The sequence below is a fragment of the Brugia malayi genome (assembly GCF_000002995.4).
Source record: "Brugia malayi strain FR3 genome assembly, contig: Bm_v4_Chr2_contig_001, whole genome shotgun sequence".
NCBI lineage: Eukaryota > Metazoa > Nematoda > Chromadorea > Rhabditida > Onchocercidae > Brugia > Brugia malayi.
In genome coordinates, this window is record NW_025062476.1 from 1,160,110 (window position 1) to 1,179,673 (window position 19,564).

The 19,564-nt window shown below is 25.0% G+C and overlaps 4 protein-coding genes across 4 annotated transcripts; 2 read left to right on the forward strand and 2 right to left on the reverse strand.

Annotated features, from left to right (window-relative positions):
* Nucleotides 1-546: 546 nt before the first annotated feature.
* On the forward strand, nucleotides 547-3,819 carry Bm3541 (Uncharacterized protein; the record flags this gene model as incomplete). The annotated part of the gene is made up of 5 exons (XM_043078043.1): nucleotides 547-661; nucleotides 947-1,069; nucleotides 1,691-1,791; nucleotides 2,365-2,512; nucleotides 3,689-3,819. The coding sequence occupies 5 exons, from the start codon at nucleotides 547-549 to the stop codon at nucleotides 3,817-3,819; spliced, it is 618 nt and encodes a 205-aa protein (XP_042933977.1).
* A 3,939-nt stretch (nucleotides 3,820-7,758) lies between these two features.
* On the reverse strand, nucleotides 7,759-11,327 carry Bm3273 (cuticlin 1 precursor, putative; the record flags this gene model as incomplete). Its single annotated transcript, XM_043078044.1, has 4 exons — nucleotides 7,759-7,968; nucleotides 8,823-9,338; nucleotides 9,783-10,102; nucleotides 11,111-11,327. 4 exons carry the CDS (start codon nucleotides 11,325-11,327, stop codon nucleotides 7,759-7,761), a joined length of 1,263 nt encoding a protein of 420 aa, XP_042933978.1.
* A 3,451-nt stretch (nucleotides 11,328-14,778) lies between these two features.
* Nucleotides 14,779-15,802, forward strand: Bm1397 (Uncharacterized protein; the record flags this gene model as incomplete). Its single annotated transcript, XM_043078045.1, has 5 exons — nucleotides 14,779-14,857; nucleotides 15,177-15,224; nucleotides 15,437-15,449; nucleotides 15,544-15,555; nucleotides 15,772-15,802. The coding sequence occupies 5 exons, from the start codon at nucleotides 14,779-14,781 to the stop codon at nucleotides 15,800-15,802; spliced, it is 183 nt and encodes a 60-aa protein (XP_042933979.1).
* A 1,324-nt stretch (nucleotides 15,803-17,126) lies between these two features.
* Bm10327 (RNA and export factor binding protein 2, putative) lies at nucleotides 17,127-18,674 on the reverse strand (the record flags this gene model as incomplete). Its single annotated transcript, XM_043078046.1, has 5 exons — nucleotides 17,127-17,321; nucleotides 17,508-17,566; nucleotides 17,992-18,136; nucleotides 18,290-18,394; nucleotides 18,519-18,674. 5 exons carry the CDS (start codon nucleotides 18,672-18,674, stop codon nucleotides 17,127-17,129), a joined length of 660 nt encoding a protein of 219 aa, XP_042933980.1.
* Nucleotides 18,675-19,564: the final 890 nt, after the last annotated feature.

Consider the following 19,564-nt stretch of genomic DNA (forward strand, 5'->3'; position numbering starts at 1 on the left):
TTTGTTACTTTTCAACGATAAGTAAAGTTGTGATATGATGTGATCAATGTAAATTTCAATATTTGAGGACACTTATCACCACTGATTTCACTAACATCGAGAATTTTTGCTATAAAAAATTATAAATTGCAAAATGATGCATAAATAATCAAATGCAATATGTAACGATCGATCGTTATCAGTGATTGTAGTTATCAATGATTGCTGTTATCAGTCAAATAAAATGTTCAACTGATCGAGTAAAGATTTGAATTAGTACATCTCATATAGTTGACTTAGTACAAAGTGAAGGTCAAACAAATAAAACAATTAATTTCTTCAGATACTCCACCCATCCTTTCCATCTAATTTTTTTTTTTTTTTTTGTTTGGAAGAATACCCGCCCAATTAGCGGGGAGTGGTTGATGGGTAAAAGAACCTGAATGTTTAGTAAATGTATGAGAGTGAGGGCAAATCATTGTATAAATAAATACCTGGAAATTACCTTCGAAATCAGTGACATTCGTATCAGAAGAACAGTTTCAATTCATTTTCAGAAGGAAAGGAATGCTTATCATATCATTTTATTTATTATTTTGTTACATTTATTTGATCAATTCGAGAACAATCACAATTAGAATTCCTGAAAGTGCTAATCCGGATTTTCCGTATGAAACAGCTGGTTCGTTTCAAGATTACTATTGACACTATTCAATTACTAATTTAAGATTTTTTTTAAAAAATTAAAAATGTTTGATAATATAAATTTTAGATCTTTTTTTTTTTTCACTGAATATTTTTTAAATCAAAAAATCATTTCCTATGAAAATTGAAAAAAGAAAAAAAAAATTCGTCTAAAAATGAAATTTTTTGCATTTTTTTTGATATATATTTAATATCAATTTTTTGCATTCATTTTTGATACTTTTAACTATTTCTATTTTTATTTAATTATTTTTAAATTTAGTGGAACAATTTAAGCGATCAGATCAAAATGGTGACAATAAATTATCATTTGAAGAATATCTTCATCTGGATTTGCTATATGAAAAGATGAAAAAGTTTGAATTTGAACAAACTGACAAGAATCGTTAGTTCTCTTTTTAAAAGTATTTAAATATTTGAATTAAATTAATAGCATTGTATTCGTTGGTACTATTAATGCAAATATAATTTAATATCAATAAGATTAAATAAATACAAATTTTTTTTTTACTTTTTTTTTTTATTCATTTGCATTACATTTATGGTTAATTCTTTGGAAGCTTTTTGGAAAATTTTTCAAAATGTTAAAATTTATAAAAGTATTTTTTGTCTATGAAAAAAGTTACAAATTTAAGGAAGGATATTTCATTTTATAAAGTAAGGCGCAATTGTGCATAAATATATTTCATTTTATAAAGTAAGGCGCAATTGTGCATGAACATATTTCATTTTATTTATTATATTTTAATATATAATAGTGTTGAGCAGAATGATTTAAGATTAGTGAGACTTCAATTTCTCACTTTCACAACAATTTTACAACGTTACTCTCTGAAATACCTCATTTAAATTTATTTTAGCAGCAGGAATAAACTTTTATAAGAAAAGAAAAAGGATACTTTTAAGTAAGGCGCAATTGTGCATAAATATATTCCATTTTATAAAGTAAAGCGCAATTGTCCATAAATATATTTCATTTTATTTATTATATTTTAATATATTATAGACGATGGATTTGTTTCACGTAGTGAATATGATGCTGACGAGAATGTGAAACAACAAGAAGTTGATAAGCGACAAGCGCAATATTTTAGCCAAATTTATGAAGTACTAAAATATCATTTTTTTTATCATGAAAGTTTTAATTTAATCAAGTTTTAATTTTTTTTTTTTATCATTTTAAAACTTTTGAAAACTTATGCAAAAAAGGAGAAAATTTTTTTTTTTCAATTTAAATTGTAGAATATTTGTTTTAAGAAAAAATCAATGTCATGTGAAAGTAAGCTATAAGTAATTTTAAAATGTTATTATTAAAAAAAAAGAAAAGTTTACTATTTCGTTTATATATAATTATGTTTTGATTTGAAACCTTAACTAAGAAATATAGGTTCATTTATCAAAGTTGAAAGTAATAAATTTAATAAAAACTTGAAAAGATATTCATTTTTCAAGAATGCTTTGGAATATATTAAAAAGAATTCGAGAATATTGTATCTCGAGAATGCTGCAAACACTAAAATTACATTTAATTTCATGCAAAGGAAGTGAGTGCAGCATTTTAGAAGAGTTATATATTTGTTAAATAGCAGAAGAGGAAATTGTTTAATAGTAATTATAATTTTAGGAGTTCAATGTGCTAATTTGTGATTATGCTAAAGTGCTGCAAAAAAAGAATTTCAGATATTCGATGAAAACTTAGACTCAAAATTGGACATCAAAGAGGTGGAAAAAATCTTGGCTGAACGATATGGCCTGAAACCTCGTTCCAATTTCCATTCTATATTTTACTCATTTGATACAAATAATGATGGTGGCCTGGATTTGTCCGGTTAGTTTATCTTTCTTCTTTCATAATAATAATAATAATAATATTAATACAAATAATAATAATAATACAAATAATAATAAATATATTCGAAAGTATTAGTATTTATTATTTATTTATTTATTTTTCATAGAATAAAAATAAAAAAATGAAAAGTAGAATCATATGAAAGAGTAAATCTTTGAAATATCTGATGACACAGGTCTTTTCAATAAATTTTTCGAAATAATAAACAGTTAGTAACAAATAGGTTTTTTTCATAAAAATTATACTTTCAAGAAAAAAAAAAGCTAGTAATTGTCCGGTTAGTTTATCTTTCTTCTTTCACAGTAATAATAATAATAATAATAATAATAATAATAATAATAATAATAATAATAATAATAATAATAATAACAGTAATAATAATAATAAATACATTCGAAAGTATTAGCGTTTATTATTTATTTACTTATTTTTTCGTAGAGTATCTATTATTTATTTATTTATTTATTTTTTGGTAAATTTTTCCGATTTAAAGTAATTCACATAAAATTGTCAGAGAAAATTTTTGAAAAAAATATTGTCTCTAACAATAGTAAACAAAAAAAAAAAATGGATCTTTTGTGATCATAAAAATATAATTTTCTTAAGTTTTGACTTTTTCTAAGTTTTATCTTCAACAAATCAAAATATTTTTAAGTAATTTAAATTAATTGATTGTACCGGTTTCTTTCTTATTGCCTCCATTACCTTACATTTTTTTTTTCTTTTTTTTTTTGCTAAATTATTGAAAAAACTGGTTGCTAAAGAATGCAAAAAATTTGTCATTAAAAATTACTGTTTTCAAAAAAAAAAAAAAAAAAAAATATTTTAAATGACTAATTTTCAGCAACATAATTTTTAATTTATCAATTTTTATTTTTTTTCCTTCATTCCATTCCAAATTTTCTTTTTTATTCTCATTTTTTTTTTTTCACAAATACAAATCTTTTTTTTAACTTTTCTTAAAAAATTTTTGCTAAAAATAAGTTTGATGATAAAAGTAAAAGTTAAAAGTAATCTAAATTGTCATTTTTCTATTTTATTTTTTTTCTATTTGTACAAATTTACATAAAAATATATTAAATTAAAAAAAAAAAAAATATATTTTTGTTTGTTTTCATTACTTTGAAGCAATTAAATTAGTGAATATTTCAGAATATGTGAAATTTGATAATAATGTACCATTCGAGGAGATGGATCCACTAGATGACACTCCATTGTCATCAGGTAAACTTGCCCGAGAAAAGTTATTGATTCAAAAATCAAAATCATTGGTCAAAATTTAAAAAAAAAAAAAAAGAAAAAAAAAAAGTAAAAGAAATGTTGAATTGTAGAATAAACAATCTATTTGTATATGCTTTACTGAAATCTCATATCAGAATTTTCTAATTAAGGCTTTAATTTTATTTTATTAATTAATTCCTTCTTTCTCCGCAATTTTCGAAATATTAAAATGATATTTTCTCATTTGTACATACACAAATTTGCATATTTTATTTTCTATTGCAAGAAGAAAACATTGTTTTTTTCCAGAATTTTCCTGATTTTCTCTCAAAATTACTTTGATTCATCACTATTACTAATTATTATTATTATTTTTATTTATTGTAATAAATTAATTATTATTATTTCTATTTATTGTAATTAGTCAATTATTATTATTTCTATTTATTATAATTAATTAATTATTATTTCTATTTATTGCAATTAATTAATTATTATTATTATTATTTCTATTGATTGTAATTAATAAATTATTATTACTGTTTCTATTTATTGCAATTAAATTCCACTGTTTTTAAACTGCTCAATATTATTTTATTGTGAATAATAAATTTTACTTTTGAACTGAGATCTGTCAACATATAATTTTAAACATGAATATAGATTTTGATGAAAATTAACCAAAATATGAGAGATTATTAATTTGTTTAGTGCATAACATATTTATAAATGATTTATTGAAATTTTATATTAAAATTTTAATTTAATCTTTAACAATTAACAAAATGCATTCAAAAATATATTTTGAAAAAAAAATCTTATTTTGAGTCATATTTCAAGCTTATTAATTAAATTATTAAAAATATATTTCAATCCTATTAATTTAAAACAAATTATTATTTTAATTCAACATGAGCTTATGTAAAATCTCGAGAAAATTCCCGGGATGCAAAAAAAAGAAGGAAAGAAAAGCGCACAACTGGAAAGAGATATATCCAAAGTTCTAACTATTTTTCGGCAAATATTTTTGTAAATTTAGGAAACAAAGAGTTTGATATAATTTCAACAAAAAAAAAAAAAAAAAAAAAAAATAAAATAAAAATTAGCTATTTAAAATATTCTCGAAATTTGCATATTTTTAAACGTAAATTCCTGATTATGCAATTTACATTAAAAGTAAATTTAAGTAAATTTTCTTGCAATTCTTGATCACATTATTATACTTTGATTTAAAAAAGTGCTGTAAAGTTAAATAAAAAAAAAATTTATGATTATAATCCTTTGCAAACAAACATATCATTAAGGTATTTAAAATTAATATTCATATTAACGACAAATAAATATTTGAAACAATAAATATTTCATTAAGTAATTTACAGTTTACAAAGATTAAAATTTTTGTTTACTGTTACGATGATAATTTTTCAGCAGATAGAAAGTCTTTTATCTTTTATCAATAAATTAGAAAAAAAAATTGTTTAAAATCCAAAGAATGACATTGGCAAGTTTTTTTTTTATCTCTTTTCAAATTGAATATCTAAATTTGAAATTGAATATGTGAGTAATCGATAAAAAAATATCTCAAAATTGGAGATATTATTATCATTTCAGAGATATTACTTTCATTATTATTATTTTCAATATTATTATTATTATCATTTCAGAGATATTACTTTCATTATTATTATTTTCAACATTATTATTATTATTATTATCATTTAAGAGATATTACTTTCATTATTATTATTTTCAATATTATTATTATTCTCATTTAAGAGATATTACTTTCATTATTATTATTTTCAATATTATTATTATTATCATTTCAGAGATATTACTTTCATTATTATTATTTTCAACATTATTATTATTATTATTATCATTTAAGAGATATTACTTTCATTATTATTATTTTCAATATTATTATTATTCTCATTTAAGAGATATTACTTTCATTATTATTATTTTCAATATTATTATTATTATCATTTCAGAGATATTACTTTCATTATTATTATTTTCAATATTATTATTATTATCATTTCAGAGATATTATTTTCATTATTATTATTTTCAATATTATTATTATTATCATTTCAGAGATATTACTTTCATTATTATTATTTTCAATATTATTATTATTATCATTTCAGAGATATTACTTTCATTATTATTATTTTCAATATTATTATTATTATCATTTCAGAGATATTATTTTCATTATTATTATTTTCAATATTATTATTATTATCATTTCAGAGATATTACTTTCATTATTATTATTTTCAATATTATTATTATTATCATTTCAGAGATATTACTTTCATTATTATTATTTTCAATATTATTATTATTATCATTTCAGAGATATTACTTTCATTATTATTATTTTCAATATTATTATCATTGTTACCACTCCAGAGATATCATTTTCAGGAATGCGTTGATTTATCCAAATTACTGTTTTCTATAAAAGTTAACTTATCGATAGAAATTCAGACTTAGTTTATTTTTTTTTTCTTTTGTAAACAATTTATATAGTTAAATTACAATGATTCTTTCATACATTTTATTTCATTTTTTTTTTGTGCTATTATTTTTACTTATCATTCTTTTTTTATTTCTTAATCATTTAAAAATTAAAATTAAATTACTTTATTTTACTAGCACATAAACAATAATAATGAAATATTTATGGATCAAAATTTACATTTGCATTGCTGTGAATTGTTAATTTCATTTTGAGGACAACAACAACAACAACAACAACAACAACAATAGTAATAATAACTGTTTGGTGTGTGAAATAATTAGAAGGATGATGATCACTTTATCATTTCATATTTTTCCAACTAGGAACTTCAAAAACCAGTTTTATTTTCGGGAAGCTGAGCAATTGAAAAGGAAAGTTTTAAAATGTTTATTTTCATTCATTGACATATATTTTCTCCATCGTCAATGATAATAGTAATATTTTCGATGAGAAAAATTTTGATTAGGAAGTGAAATGAAAAAGAGAAAAGAGTTAAAAAGAGAGTTCAAAGATGAATTGAATATACTATCATATCATATCACAACTATTCAATGAATGATATCTAAACAATTTGCATTCTCAATTTAAATTTCATTTTGAAAACAATGAAACCCATCAATCTACAATTTAAACACCAATTAATAACAACCACAACAACAACAGTAGTAGTAGTAGTAGTAACGATAGCGGTAGTCAGTCTTTGAAATAAAAGTTTATTTCGATCTGTCTGGTTGATCTGTCTATTGTTGTGTCAAAACTGATTAGATATGATCGATGACCCAGCACAATTTCATTTTCAGTCCTCCTTTTTTCAGTTCATCTCGTCTGTCACCTCTGACCCCATCCATAATTCTGTTTCAAATTGAAAAGTTTTCAAAATGAATTCTTCCAAATCTTTTATTACATTTAATATAAATACATGTAACAACCATAATTAATGAAATCATTCTTTTCTGAATGAAAATTTGAAATTTTTGAAAGTATGGGAGGGCAAAAAAAAAAAAAAAAAAAGATTTTCATTTCAAATCTATTTGCAAAACAAAATGATAATAATCAATCTTACTAATAAGATGTGATAAGAGAAAGATAATACATTTATGACTAAATATTAACTTATTAAATCTTAGCTAATACTTTTCAAAATATATGCTAATTTCAATTTATTGATTGTTAATTCAGAAAGAAGATAAAAGTAAAAAAAAAAAAAAAAAAAAAAAAAAAAAAAAAAAAAAAAACGACTCAAAATGAATAAACAGGAAAAAAAACATTTATAATATATTGCATAATGATAAGATAGTAATGCCATTATCAGTATCCTCAAATACAAAGTAATTTTTATTTTAAAAATAGTAGTGATAAGGATGGCATAATCATCTTTGACTATTCCCATTAAAAACAAAACAATTGTTATGTTAACCCGATAAGGATACACCTGGAATTACCGGTACCTATCAATGCAACATTTCCTCTAGAAAAATGTCCATAATTTTTTGTTTTGTTTACGAAAGTATGAAATGTATACGATGAATGTAGCCATCATTAGCGCACTAATTGAAATAAGTAAACAAAATATCACAGGTGATAAGCATACAGCAATACGATCACTCTTATCAGTCATAACATTTCCATGCACATCTAATCGTGTCCGATACCGCAAATCCTCTGGTAGTATTGTATTCTGCAAGGATACTTTGCTTAAAAATGAAATTTGCAAATTTCATCAATTATAAATATTAGAAATAAACTTGCATATTAGCATAATCAATTGTTGCATGGAACATTTTTTTTTTTAATTATAAACTGAGGAAAGGAATGTAAAGTTAAGAGTTATCAAACTGATCTAAATCATTTCGATAAAAAAGAATTTTACAATGAGTGAATGATAATTTCTTTACATGTTAACCTTATAGTATTAGGAGCTTAAGTTAAACTTAAAGTTTTGTTCTTAATTAATTCATATTTTATGCTTTGAAAAGAAAAGAAATTAAGTAAAAGTGAAAAAAATTTTAATTCATTTCGATAAAATATTTAAATTAAAATATAGTATAATTTTACATTTCATTTGACGTTACTATTGAGTAAGCGCAATTGACTCAAGGTATCATTTCATTTGGCTTTACTAGGATACTTAATAATGAAAAAAAAAAAAAAAAAGGTGACTTGTTAGTATAAATATTACAAAGTAGTTTCATACTGTACTTTTTTTTTTTCCAAATTACTTTCGAAATTTCAATGGAAAATTTTAATGTTATTAAATCAAATTGAATCAAAGAAATAATTTTTTTTTTTTTTGTTATTTAAATGTAGAAAGAAGTATTTAAAATTCATTTTGTGGAAGTGTTCGAATGGTCGAAACAAATAATTCTAATTCAGAAACTTAAACTAAAAACTATAAACATTGGATGAAAGTTATAAATAAAAAAAAAAAGATAAAATTAAGAATATAATAAAAAGTTTGCTAATTATCATAGATATATTTGCATTTTATTCATTTCAAAATGAAATAAAAAAAAAAAAAAAAACCTTAACTACCTCATCAATAATGTCCAATGTACTGATATCAGTCCTGACATCTACCGTACTATCGTAATCAGCAGCTCTCTTCTTCAATAATCTCATATGTGACGCAGGTGTCACCAATGAAACCACCGTTGCACGATTTGTTCTACTACTTTGCTGAACTGCACCAAATCCTTCCGGTTCGGAACATCTCGGTCGTTCACAATCAGTATTTGGCTCTTTGATTGTAATTGTGATTTGACATTGATAGAAAAGTTGCGATCGATCAGCATACTTATATACATGTGCTTCTTGTCCAGCCATTAGATCAGTGGGATATTCTAAGTTATTTAGCAAATATTTATCTAAAGCACAGCCTTCTTCATTTAAAATTTGCACCGTATCACCATTACCATCATCAACAAAGCATGAGTGGACAATTGCGCAAAATGTATCAACAGTTTCTGATTCACAGGTCCATTTATGATAAATTGGTTGACCAATGATAGCAAATTGAATTGGTTGTCCTGTTGGACCACTATCAAGTAGCTAAAATTTAAAAAAATCAATGAAATATAATAAATTTAATTTCATAAATAGATTTAATTGATTTAATTTTTTTTAAGATTTAATTTCATAAACATTAATTATTTGGTCAGATCATTTAATTATGATCAAGATGATTGATTTAAAACAAAAAAAAAAAAAAGTGCTAAAAAATGAAAATTGATAAAATTACAAATATAAATATTTTCGCCATTACACGTTGCTAAATAATTTTTTTTTTTTTAACTAAAAACAGAATTTATGTTTCGTAAAAAAAAGTTCTTCGTCACTTCAAATACTCATATATATATATATATATTGAAGTTAAGAATGAATTAAAGATGACAAATTTATCAATTGTTCTTTCTTCTTTCTGATTTGACCTCTTTATGATTACAATTATGATTATGATTGGGTGATTGATGAAGAAACAAATCAATAAATGACCTCATAACGACAAATTGGCATTGGTACCACTTGAGTCTGGAATGCAGTTGTCATTTCAGAAACTTCAATTTGAGTGCTCACTGTTTTATCAGCTTCCATATAAAAGCATTGAATGCGATAAGCACGATCAATTTTAGTAATGAATAATGGATGAAATGAGATGACAACAGTGGTTGTCACAAAGATACCACGTGGATTTAACGATCTTGTCCGTACCACATTACATGTATCAAATAAAAGTTCAATTCCTGCTACCTGACGACCACCTGCATCTGATCGACAGTCTTGCTCATCATATAAACCTTTCACGTAAACGTGTCCTGAATAATATTATTGAATCATTTGCTATTGTTGTGTATCGTTATTAAAAAAACATTTTCAAATTATCATTATGAACAGAAAAAAAGAACAAAATTTTAAATAAGAATGGAATAAATAAAAATAATAAAGAGTGTGATTAAGTATTAACATTTCCACTTTGTCATCTTAAATAGTATGAATTTCCACTTTGTCATCTTAAATAGTATGAATTTCCACTTTGTCATCTTAAATAGTATGAATTTCCACTTTGTCATCTTAAATAATATGAATTTCCACTTTGTCATCTTAAATAGTATGAATTTCCACTTTGTCATCTTAAATAGTATGAATTTCCACTTTGTCATCTTAAATAGTATGAATTTCCACTTTGTCATCTTAAATAATACCCGCAAATTACAGTACAGCGAAGAAATATTTTCAAGTGCATGTAAAAATAAAAAAGTGAAATGAAATGAAATATCAAAAATTTTCAAAATCATGCAAATATCACTATTATTAATCATTCAATTTCTTTGTAAATTCACGAATTTAAATTTCGATGAAATCTGCTCATTTAAATCCAAAATGAACCAAAGAAATTAGCAAATCTTATTCGATGCTCATTAAAATTGTTTAAAAATGTTTCAATATCATTGAATAGAAGCCAAATGAGCTAATTACTTTGTTTAATTATTTGATAAATCAGCATTGAAAACATTCAAAACAATTTTTAAAATTATTTTATGACTTTTAGATCAACAAATAAATAGCTCATGATGAACAATTTCGTTTGAAAATGAAATTGTATCTAAATTTGATCTGTTTGATCAAGGGAAAGAGATAAGTGAAAAATGAGAGCTATAAAAAAATGTAATACTATTTTAAAAATAGAAAAATGAAAGCATCAAGCAATTGATTAACTATTTTTTTTTTTAGCAACTTTTATTGATTTAAAATTGCAAATAAATTTTTTTAACAATAAAAAAATTTTGAATTATAAAACAAATTGTTTGAATTAAAAAGTAAACCTTCAAATGAATTCCTTGTATTGAAATTAACAGTAACTGATGTTGGACCACATTCAATTTCAGGTTCACCTTCAACACCATTATCAATTGGAATAGCATTAATCCGATCAGTAAGTACTACTACCAATACTAGTAGAACTAAAAGTAAACAATTCGAGAGTGATAATTTTGCCATAAAGGAGCGAATAGGTTGATAGTGATATCTCAGCTGCTTCATAATGTCTCTCTTTATATGAAGACTTTAGTGTCAATCCGATACTGACCGTGGAACTATTTCGACGGGGTTGGATAGTGTGGACGAAGAGGGGAGTAAGGTAGTAAGTTGCCCGCAGGGTAGTTGACCCGCGCCCTTTCCTATTCCTCTCTCATCGGCCTATCTCGGCCTGTTTATGTTTATAATTTTGAAAAATGTTTCTTTTTAAGAAAGAATGATAATATTATTTACTATACTAAAACAATGCAAGTTTCACTTTCTCAAATCCGATTAATTATTTTCTCGATTTCTCGATTTCAATACTATTTCCATCTATTGAATTTTACATTATAATTTTCTATTCATTCCCTTTCTTCCCTCTCTCTCTCTCTCTCTCTCTCCCTCTCTTTCTCTCCTTCTTCCTTTAAAGTTTTTTTTTTTTTCATCAAAAAAAGAAAGCTAAAAAGAAATTGAAAATTTTTTTGGTGAAAAGTTTTTTCAGTATTTTTTAGTAAAAATTTTTAGTAAATAGCTTTTGTTGCTATTCTATAAATGAAGAAAGCAATTTATCATTTATCATTTTATTAAGTAATTCTAACAATTTAGTAACATACTTTTATTTCACGAAAAAATTCTTTTAATTTTAAAATTACATTTTCAAACAAATTTTCAAAAAAAAAAAAAAAAAAAAATGATAAAAATATCATTTAGTTAATTACTTCATTTGAAATTCCTATTTCGTTTGAAACAAGAAATTCAATGAATTAAAATGAATTCGAAATTTCTCAGATTTATTTATTTTTTTTTTTTTTTGCTACAAATATTTTCTATTATTAAACGATCTTTGGTGACACAAAAAAAAGAAAAAAAAAAATGACTAATTTCAAACTTACTACTGCACTGATAATATCAGTACTTTTAGTTGATATAAGAGCTTCTTATCATATTGCTATCAGTCTATAGCAGTTTTTATTCATTTCAACTATGTCATTTCTTCTTATTTTTATTTCTTAAATTAAAAAATTCATTTCATTCTCAGAGTTACTTAATTTCATTTAAAAATTGCATTAAAATGAATTAAATTTTGTTTCATTTTCAACATAGTTATGATAAAATTGTGAAATGATAATTGTTTGCAAGAAGAGTGATAACAAAATTTTATCTTTGTGATAGAAAGTTAAATCTTTAATGACAGCTACTTTAAAAGATTTTTCATCTGAAAGAGATTGAAGTGAAAAAATTTACCAAATATTAAAGTAAAATTAGCATAATTATTTACTAATTATTTTTCTTTTATCCATTGTTAGCTATTTTATCAATAAAAGTTGGTTAATAAATCGCTAAATTATAGAATGTAATTAAAAATAAGTTTATTCTCGAATACTCGAATAAAATTATTGCAAAAAAAATTTGATTAAATTAAATTGAATCCTACTAAAAAGATGATCATCGTACAAATTTCATTACAAAATTAAAATTCCCTCTCAGTGACATTTTAAATTTCTAAAATATCCAGGACAAGAATGTATATTATTCAGATAACTAAATTCATTCCGGCATTTTTCCGATTCGATATCATCAATCACATATTAATAAATCTTTCCATACTTTCCTTCTCCAGGAATTAATTACACATTTCATTTATGATTTGAGATGATCTCGACATCTTTCTCTCGCTCTCGACATCTGTGATCTAATTTCTCTCTCCCTCTCTCTTTCCCTCTCTCTCTCTCTCTCTCTTTTCTGAAATTTATTTGTACACAATATTATTTTCTTTAGACTAAATTATTTCTCATTACTGTGCAAAATGTTCGAAATGATCTCGATAATCCAATTCCTTTCTCCCTCTCTCTTTCCCTCTCTCTCTCTCTCTCTTCTGAAATTTATTTGTGCATAATATTATTATTCTTTAGACTAAATTGTTTCTCAAAATGTTCAAATTGATCGAAGTATGAAATTTCAATGAATTCTCTTTGTTAACAAATGAATTTACTTCTATGATTTTTTCTTTTTTTTTTTTTTTTTTTTTTTTTGTTTACTTTTCCCCAAACACAATTTCAAATGTATTTTCATTTTATGCAAAAAAAAAAATAAACAAAAAATTGCTCCGAATGTTGCAACAGCTATTTTATAAGCTATTGATTAGTAAACTTTTCAATATTTCAAATTTTGTATTTCAATTTCTCTTCAAAATTAAATTTTTATACTACTCATTAGGTACTCATTCAAAGGTATAACTATTCTATGAAGGTACTAATTCTCAAAAATTTATATGACATGTGTGACACACACTTTATTAATTTGCTATCTCATAGTGTGAATTAAGGAATAAGAAACATAAACATATTTGGAAACATTTTAAATTGTTTAGTTTTTTTTTTTGAATTTAATTTAACTGATAATTTCAACTGATTTTAGAATATTTAGCTAATAATGAAATTAAATTTGACAAAAAGGAAAAAAAAAATTAGCAAAAAGCATAAATTAAATGAGCAAGTATAGCTAAACCTAGTAAAATTGTTTAACTTTAAAAATTTTTTAAAATTGTCTAACTTTTTTTTTTTTAATTTTTTCTAACTTTTAAAAATAAATAAGAATTCATTAGAATGTAGCACAATTTATTAGTGATATTAATTTCTTCAAACTTTTGCACTCATTAAATTGTCAAAGTTACATTAGATACTTTTTATCATTACTGATTAGCATCAGTAATGATAAATGATAGCTCATTTCCACTTTTGCCTTTCCCACTCTGAATGCAATATTTAATAATTAAAAAAAATGATTTCAATTTTTTAAATTACTAAACAATTATCTTTTTTTTCTGCATGAAATTAAATCAGAATAAATTAAATTAAATTGAAAACTGAATAAATTCCAAAAAAGTTTCTCATCAAATCTGTATAATATTTATGAATAATATTCATATCCACGAGATATTCATAATAAAAAAAAAGCAAATTTTTATTGCTAAATAAAAATATAAAATAGATAAATTATTGTAGAATAATACATTTTCATTTTTATATCATTTCCAGTTCGGTTCAACTAAAACAAACATTTATTATTTCCTTTTTCCATTTTAAATGTACATTTAAAAATTAATTCTTTTGATTCAATCAAAAAACAAAAAAAAAAAAAAACAAAATTTTTTCAATAATTACTATTCAAATAGTAATAATAACAATAATAATAATAGTAATAATAATAATAATAATAATAATAATAATAATAATAATAATAAGTTCATTCTTATCATTAAAAATTTAAAAGAAACAAAGAAAAAGGATCGATAATACTAATTTGCTAGTTTAAAATAGAATAACTTCATCTAATTGTTTTGCTTTTCAAATTTTTTAAAGCTATAAAAATTGCAGAAAACATTCTTTTGAGTTTTTCGAAAAAAAAAAAAAAAAAAGGAAATGAAAATTTTTAAGTTTTTTTAGAAGTGATAAAAAGAAGAAAAAAACAAAAAATGGGTAGTTCATATGAAGCAATTGGTCCGGCAGAAAATATTGCATTATCACCTGAAGAAAAAAAGGTGGAAAATAATGGTAGGAATTTGAATAGACTAATCTATTTCTCTTATAAGATAAACAAATATAGCTGTTATCAGCTCTAACATAAAGTCTTCTTATCATATCAGTATTGTATGTCTTAAAATATCACAAATGATAATGTGTATCTTTCGTATTTTTGTTGTAAAATATATTTTCTAATGATAATAGCAAAGATAGCAATGATATGACAATTTATCTAATTTATATTTCATATTAAAAGTTAATTTTACCCAATGATTGAATCCTTTTGATGCTAAGCAAATAAATTGTTAAAAAAATATTTGCTTATATCTTTAATGAATTTAATTTGCAGTTGAACAAAAAGCGCAAAAAGTAGCCAATAAAAAAGAGACACATTCAGGTGAATACATTAATTTATAAAGTAGACAATACTGCTGACCATAGTAGGTCAGATTAATTAGAGTTGGGTCACTCGATGATGCATCACTGAATTATTTGAAGTCTATAAATTTAGCATCAATTGCTACTATTATTGTATACATTGAATAGATCATTTCAAAATCATTTCATTTAGTTTTTTCAAAATCATTTTTCACCTTTTGAAATGAACAGGTAAATATGGCTGGTCAATTCCAGCAATTACTCTAATGTGCATATTCATGCCTCTAATGATCATATCCTTTTTTGCTGCTGGAGCTGGATTTGGTAAATTATGGAAGTCAGATTAACGGGTTATTAAATTTAACAATTTCTTCTTTTTTCCCTCAAAATTTTTCAATTTCAGAACAACAATTGAGTAATAGCAAATTTGAATCATCAAAGATTATTATCTTTATTAATTATCTTAATTAGCAATAGTATACTTTCATGGATCTTATTTATTAAGAATAAATCATTCCTCTACATTGACATTGTAACCTAATTCGACAAATTTTCATTATTTTCAGATTATTCTTTCATGTTCGTATTTATCAGTGAAAAACTATAACACATTGCATCGGAGTAGCTAACTCGATGGGAGAAAAAAAAAAATGAAGATTAATAAAAATTTGAATTTAAATTGTTTGTCTCAAAAAGTAAGAGAGAAAGAGAAGGAGTTAGGATGAGACAAAGATTTCGTTGTTTAAAAATTAATGAAAAGTTAGAAAAGTCTTGCTTGTAGATCGTTTAAGAGCACATCTAATTATTGACCTCTATTGTTATAAAACATATTACTGATATCAGTTAAAGCATTAATTAATCATGCAAAAATTCATGGCCATAAAAGAGAGCATTTTCTTCTAGCTACAAATCTTTAAGCTCTATTTATCATAAGACATTACTAAAAGCTGTGTCACTACTGGTGCAGATATGTTAGAATAGAAAGAATCAATAACGAAATCAAAGGAGCAGTTTGTTGTTATCAACCACAACAATAATTTCAGCTAAATTCTCCTATAGTTTTCTCCCGTCTTTTATGCTTTTTTAAAGATTCATAGAGAACTAGAAGATGTTAAATGTAGAAAACGAAAACTGAAAAAAAAAAAAAAAAAAAGGAAAAAAGCAAGTAGCGAAACACCCTAGATGACAAGCAGTACAGGTGAGAAAGTATACGAAGACGATTCTTTCCATAATAGTAAAGATTGTTGATAATAGCTTGCAAGTGTTACGCCAAATATTCGCTGCAACATCTAGGCTATCGTAAAACGGCTTTATAATTGCACACCAAGCTATATTATTTTTTTTTAAAAGGAAACTGACAGTGATGTGAAAATAATGATCATTGAAGGTCTCCTTGATCTTAGTCTAATATAATTTCCAAAGTGTCGAGGTAATTCTTGAAAACTGGAACAACCGCAAAAGATAGGAACCCTCGAGGCGAATAAAATTGGATGCAGTATGTAGACTCAGAATTTCATTTCAATGAATTATTATCATCGTTGCACTAACAATACAAGACAAACCACCCAAACTCATTCATATTTTCCTGATAATTTCAAGAATTTCCTCTCCCACTAGCATTCACAGTTGCACAAATAATTAAACAAAAAACAGGGAAATGTAGCATTATTCAAAAATCCAAAATAATAATAATTATTAATGTGAGTGTACTTTCAAAAATTTGCAGTTGAAATCGAACAACAACTTAAACAAAAGAGATCTTAGTATTATTATTTAAAATGAATGATTTGTAGACGCTCTCGTGTGATGCTTTAATAATATTAAAATTATAATCAAAATAAGCCCAATAATAGCAAACAGAAACAATCATCCAAAGGAAATAAAAAAAATCAGATTGCACTGCATACACATATTTGCCCGTTTATGGAGCCGAAACTTTCGGATGTTTGGAACCGCGCATGTAAGCATCTAATTCTCGATCCAGTTCTTCACTCGTCACTTGTGGTTTCCGAGATGCTTTCTTCAGTCGACCGAAACCACCAGTCCTTCTTTTCATTGATAAATTGTTACTACCAAACCGAATACTGCCTCTAGCTCCTCTTTTTGTTACTCGACCCTGAAATTATTTCCTGTAAATTTACTGAACCTTCTGTAAATCTGTAAAAATATTCTCCTCTCAATTATAATACATACAACACGGAAAATATTTAATGCAGAAGCTATGACAACTACTTTGTCAGATAGAGTGAAACTCGAATTTCAAAAGAAAGGAAAGAACGACTTGAAAAGGAAAAGAACTAACCTGCGAAACACCTCTCATAAAATCATTCTTCGTCAATACGAACAAATCCATCACTTTCCCTAAACATTCCAAATTATTAAACAAATAAAATACAACTAAGTGATCGTTTTAAATGAATTCCATCTTTTCCCAACTGATATCGTAAATTAAAAAGGACCAAATACTCAGCAGCAGATAGTCTATCACCTAAGACGCCAATTAAGCAATATTAACTCAAATGTAGCACCTTAGATTATATAACACTCAAAATCCTTAATGGACTAACATGCAAATATATGCCAGTCTAGAATTATCACTTATATCAACACAGCGTTTCAGAAATTATGTGAAATCAAGTAACAGTTATAAAAAATTAAAAGTCGTATAGAAACGAAACCCAGCGCCACTTCAAAACATAGTAACTTGTAACGACAACAGACAGATTACAATCACAGCATTTGATAAAGCAATTTTGATCTCAGAAAAAGTTAAAGTTATTTCTCACCATCTAATCTTACTCCGGTAAACTGCCTCTTCAATTTCATACCATCTTCGAATCTCTTGAATATCACAACAGCGGTACCAGAGGGGCTACCATCTGGTTCATATTGCACAGCGACATCTTCGTATGGATGCTGTGCAAACAATTCCTGAAATAAAATAAATAGGACCCTTAATGTTTTAAAAACAGATGGGAATTAGTCAGATCAACAGTGGAATATGCTATTTATCTGAAGCAATGAGAAAGCGATTACTTGTTGACCTCATTAAAAGAAAATTTAGTCGAAAAGTTTCCAAACTACCTGTAAGTCGGTTGTGGTAACCATTGGTCCGAGATTTGAAATGTTAACAATACACATATTTGCATCACGTTTGAGGTTACTCAAGCGAAAATTTCCTTTTGGACGCTAAAAAACATCAAAGCTCTCGATAAGAAAGATAATAAAATGCAAAAACTTACTATCACGGTTCCTACTTAAGCACAAATGCAAAATCAAACTCATAAAATAAATAACATCATAAAACAATTACCCGACTGGTGACTACAGGAATTCGACGTACGCCACCGCGAAAACCACGTACACCTTCACGCCTAACAATACCCGGACGTCGGTTTGTGCGAAACTTTGGTCCACCCCGTGCAATAATTTCGTCGAGTGAAAGACCGATCAAGTCATTCACAGACATTATATTTCGTTGAGTTTCAGTTCAGCAATGTGAAAACAATGCTTACGTTGACAAGGAAAACAACAGGCTGAAAATCATACCATAAACTGTTTAAGGAACAAAACCTTAATGAGTTAAAATACGTACAGGATCTGTTGCTGCTATCATTGTATGAAAATAACCACCATAATATTTCCCAGATATACAATTTCTCAAGTTACCAAATGATAGCACAAATATCATTTGATAACTTCATAAAACTCTCCAGTTGCCTACTGTACCATTACACTGGATATTTATCGACTTATGAGTAAATCAATGATTAAACAAAATAAGGTCCAAGTTTCAAACTATATTGCACGCAGATACCGCGCAAACATTACATAAAAAAATATTGTGCCACTTTTTTAAGCTTATGAGATCATTCTTCCCACTTTTAACCTTATAAGATCATTATTTCCCCTTTTAACCTTATGAGACCATTATTTCCACTTTTAACCTTATGGGATCATTATTTAAATAGTATTATGATTAAGTTACATTGATTGCTCAGCTGATTCGAAATCCTATGCCACTATAATTATTTTGCTGCATGTAGTCTTCACATAATTTATTACTCGATTTTCATTTTAATCAATCAATGGTGATAAACTATACAACAATTTAATATTCATATATACTGAACATTGGGCTAACAAACAAAAATTAACAAACAATAAGGACTGATCTTAACAACCTTAACTGGAAAATAATATGCTGAAAAGAAAGTAAACTCTGAAAATCGTTTCAGAGTAGCAAACACCTCGAGAAATACACCAAATACCCCAAAAGAAAATCCCAGAAGAACTGTACACGTACATCAAAGCTAAGACAGCCAACAGTAAAACTAATAATTGGAAAGTATCCTGACG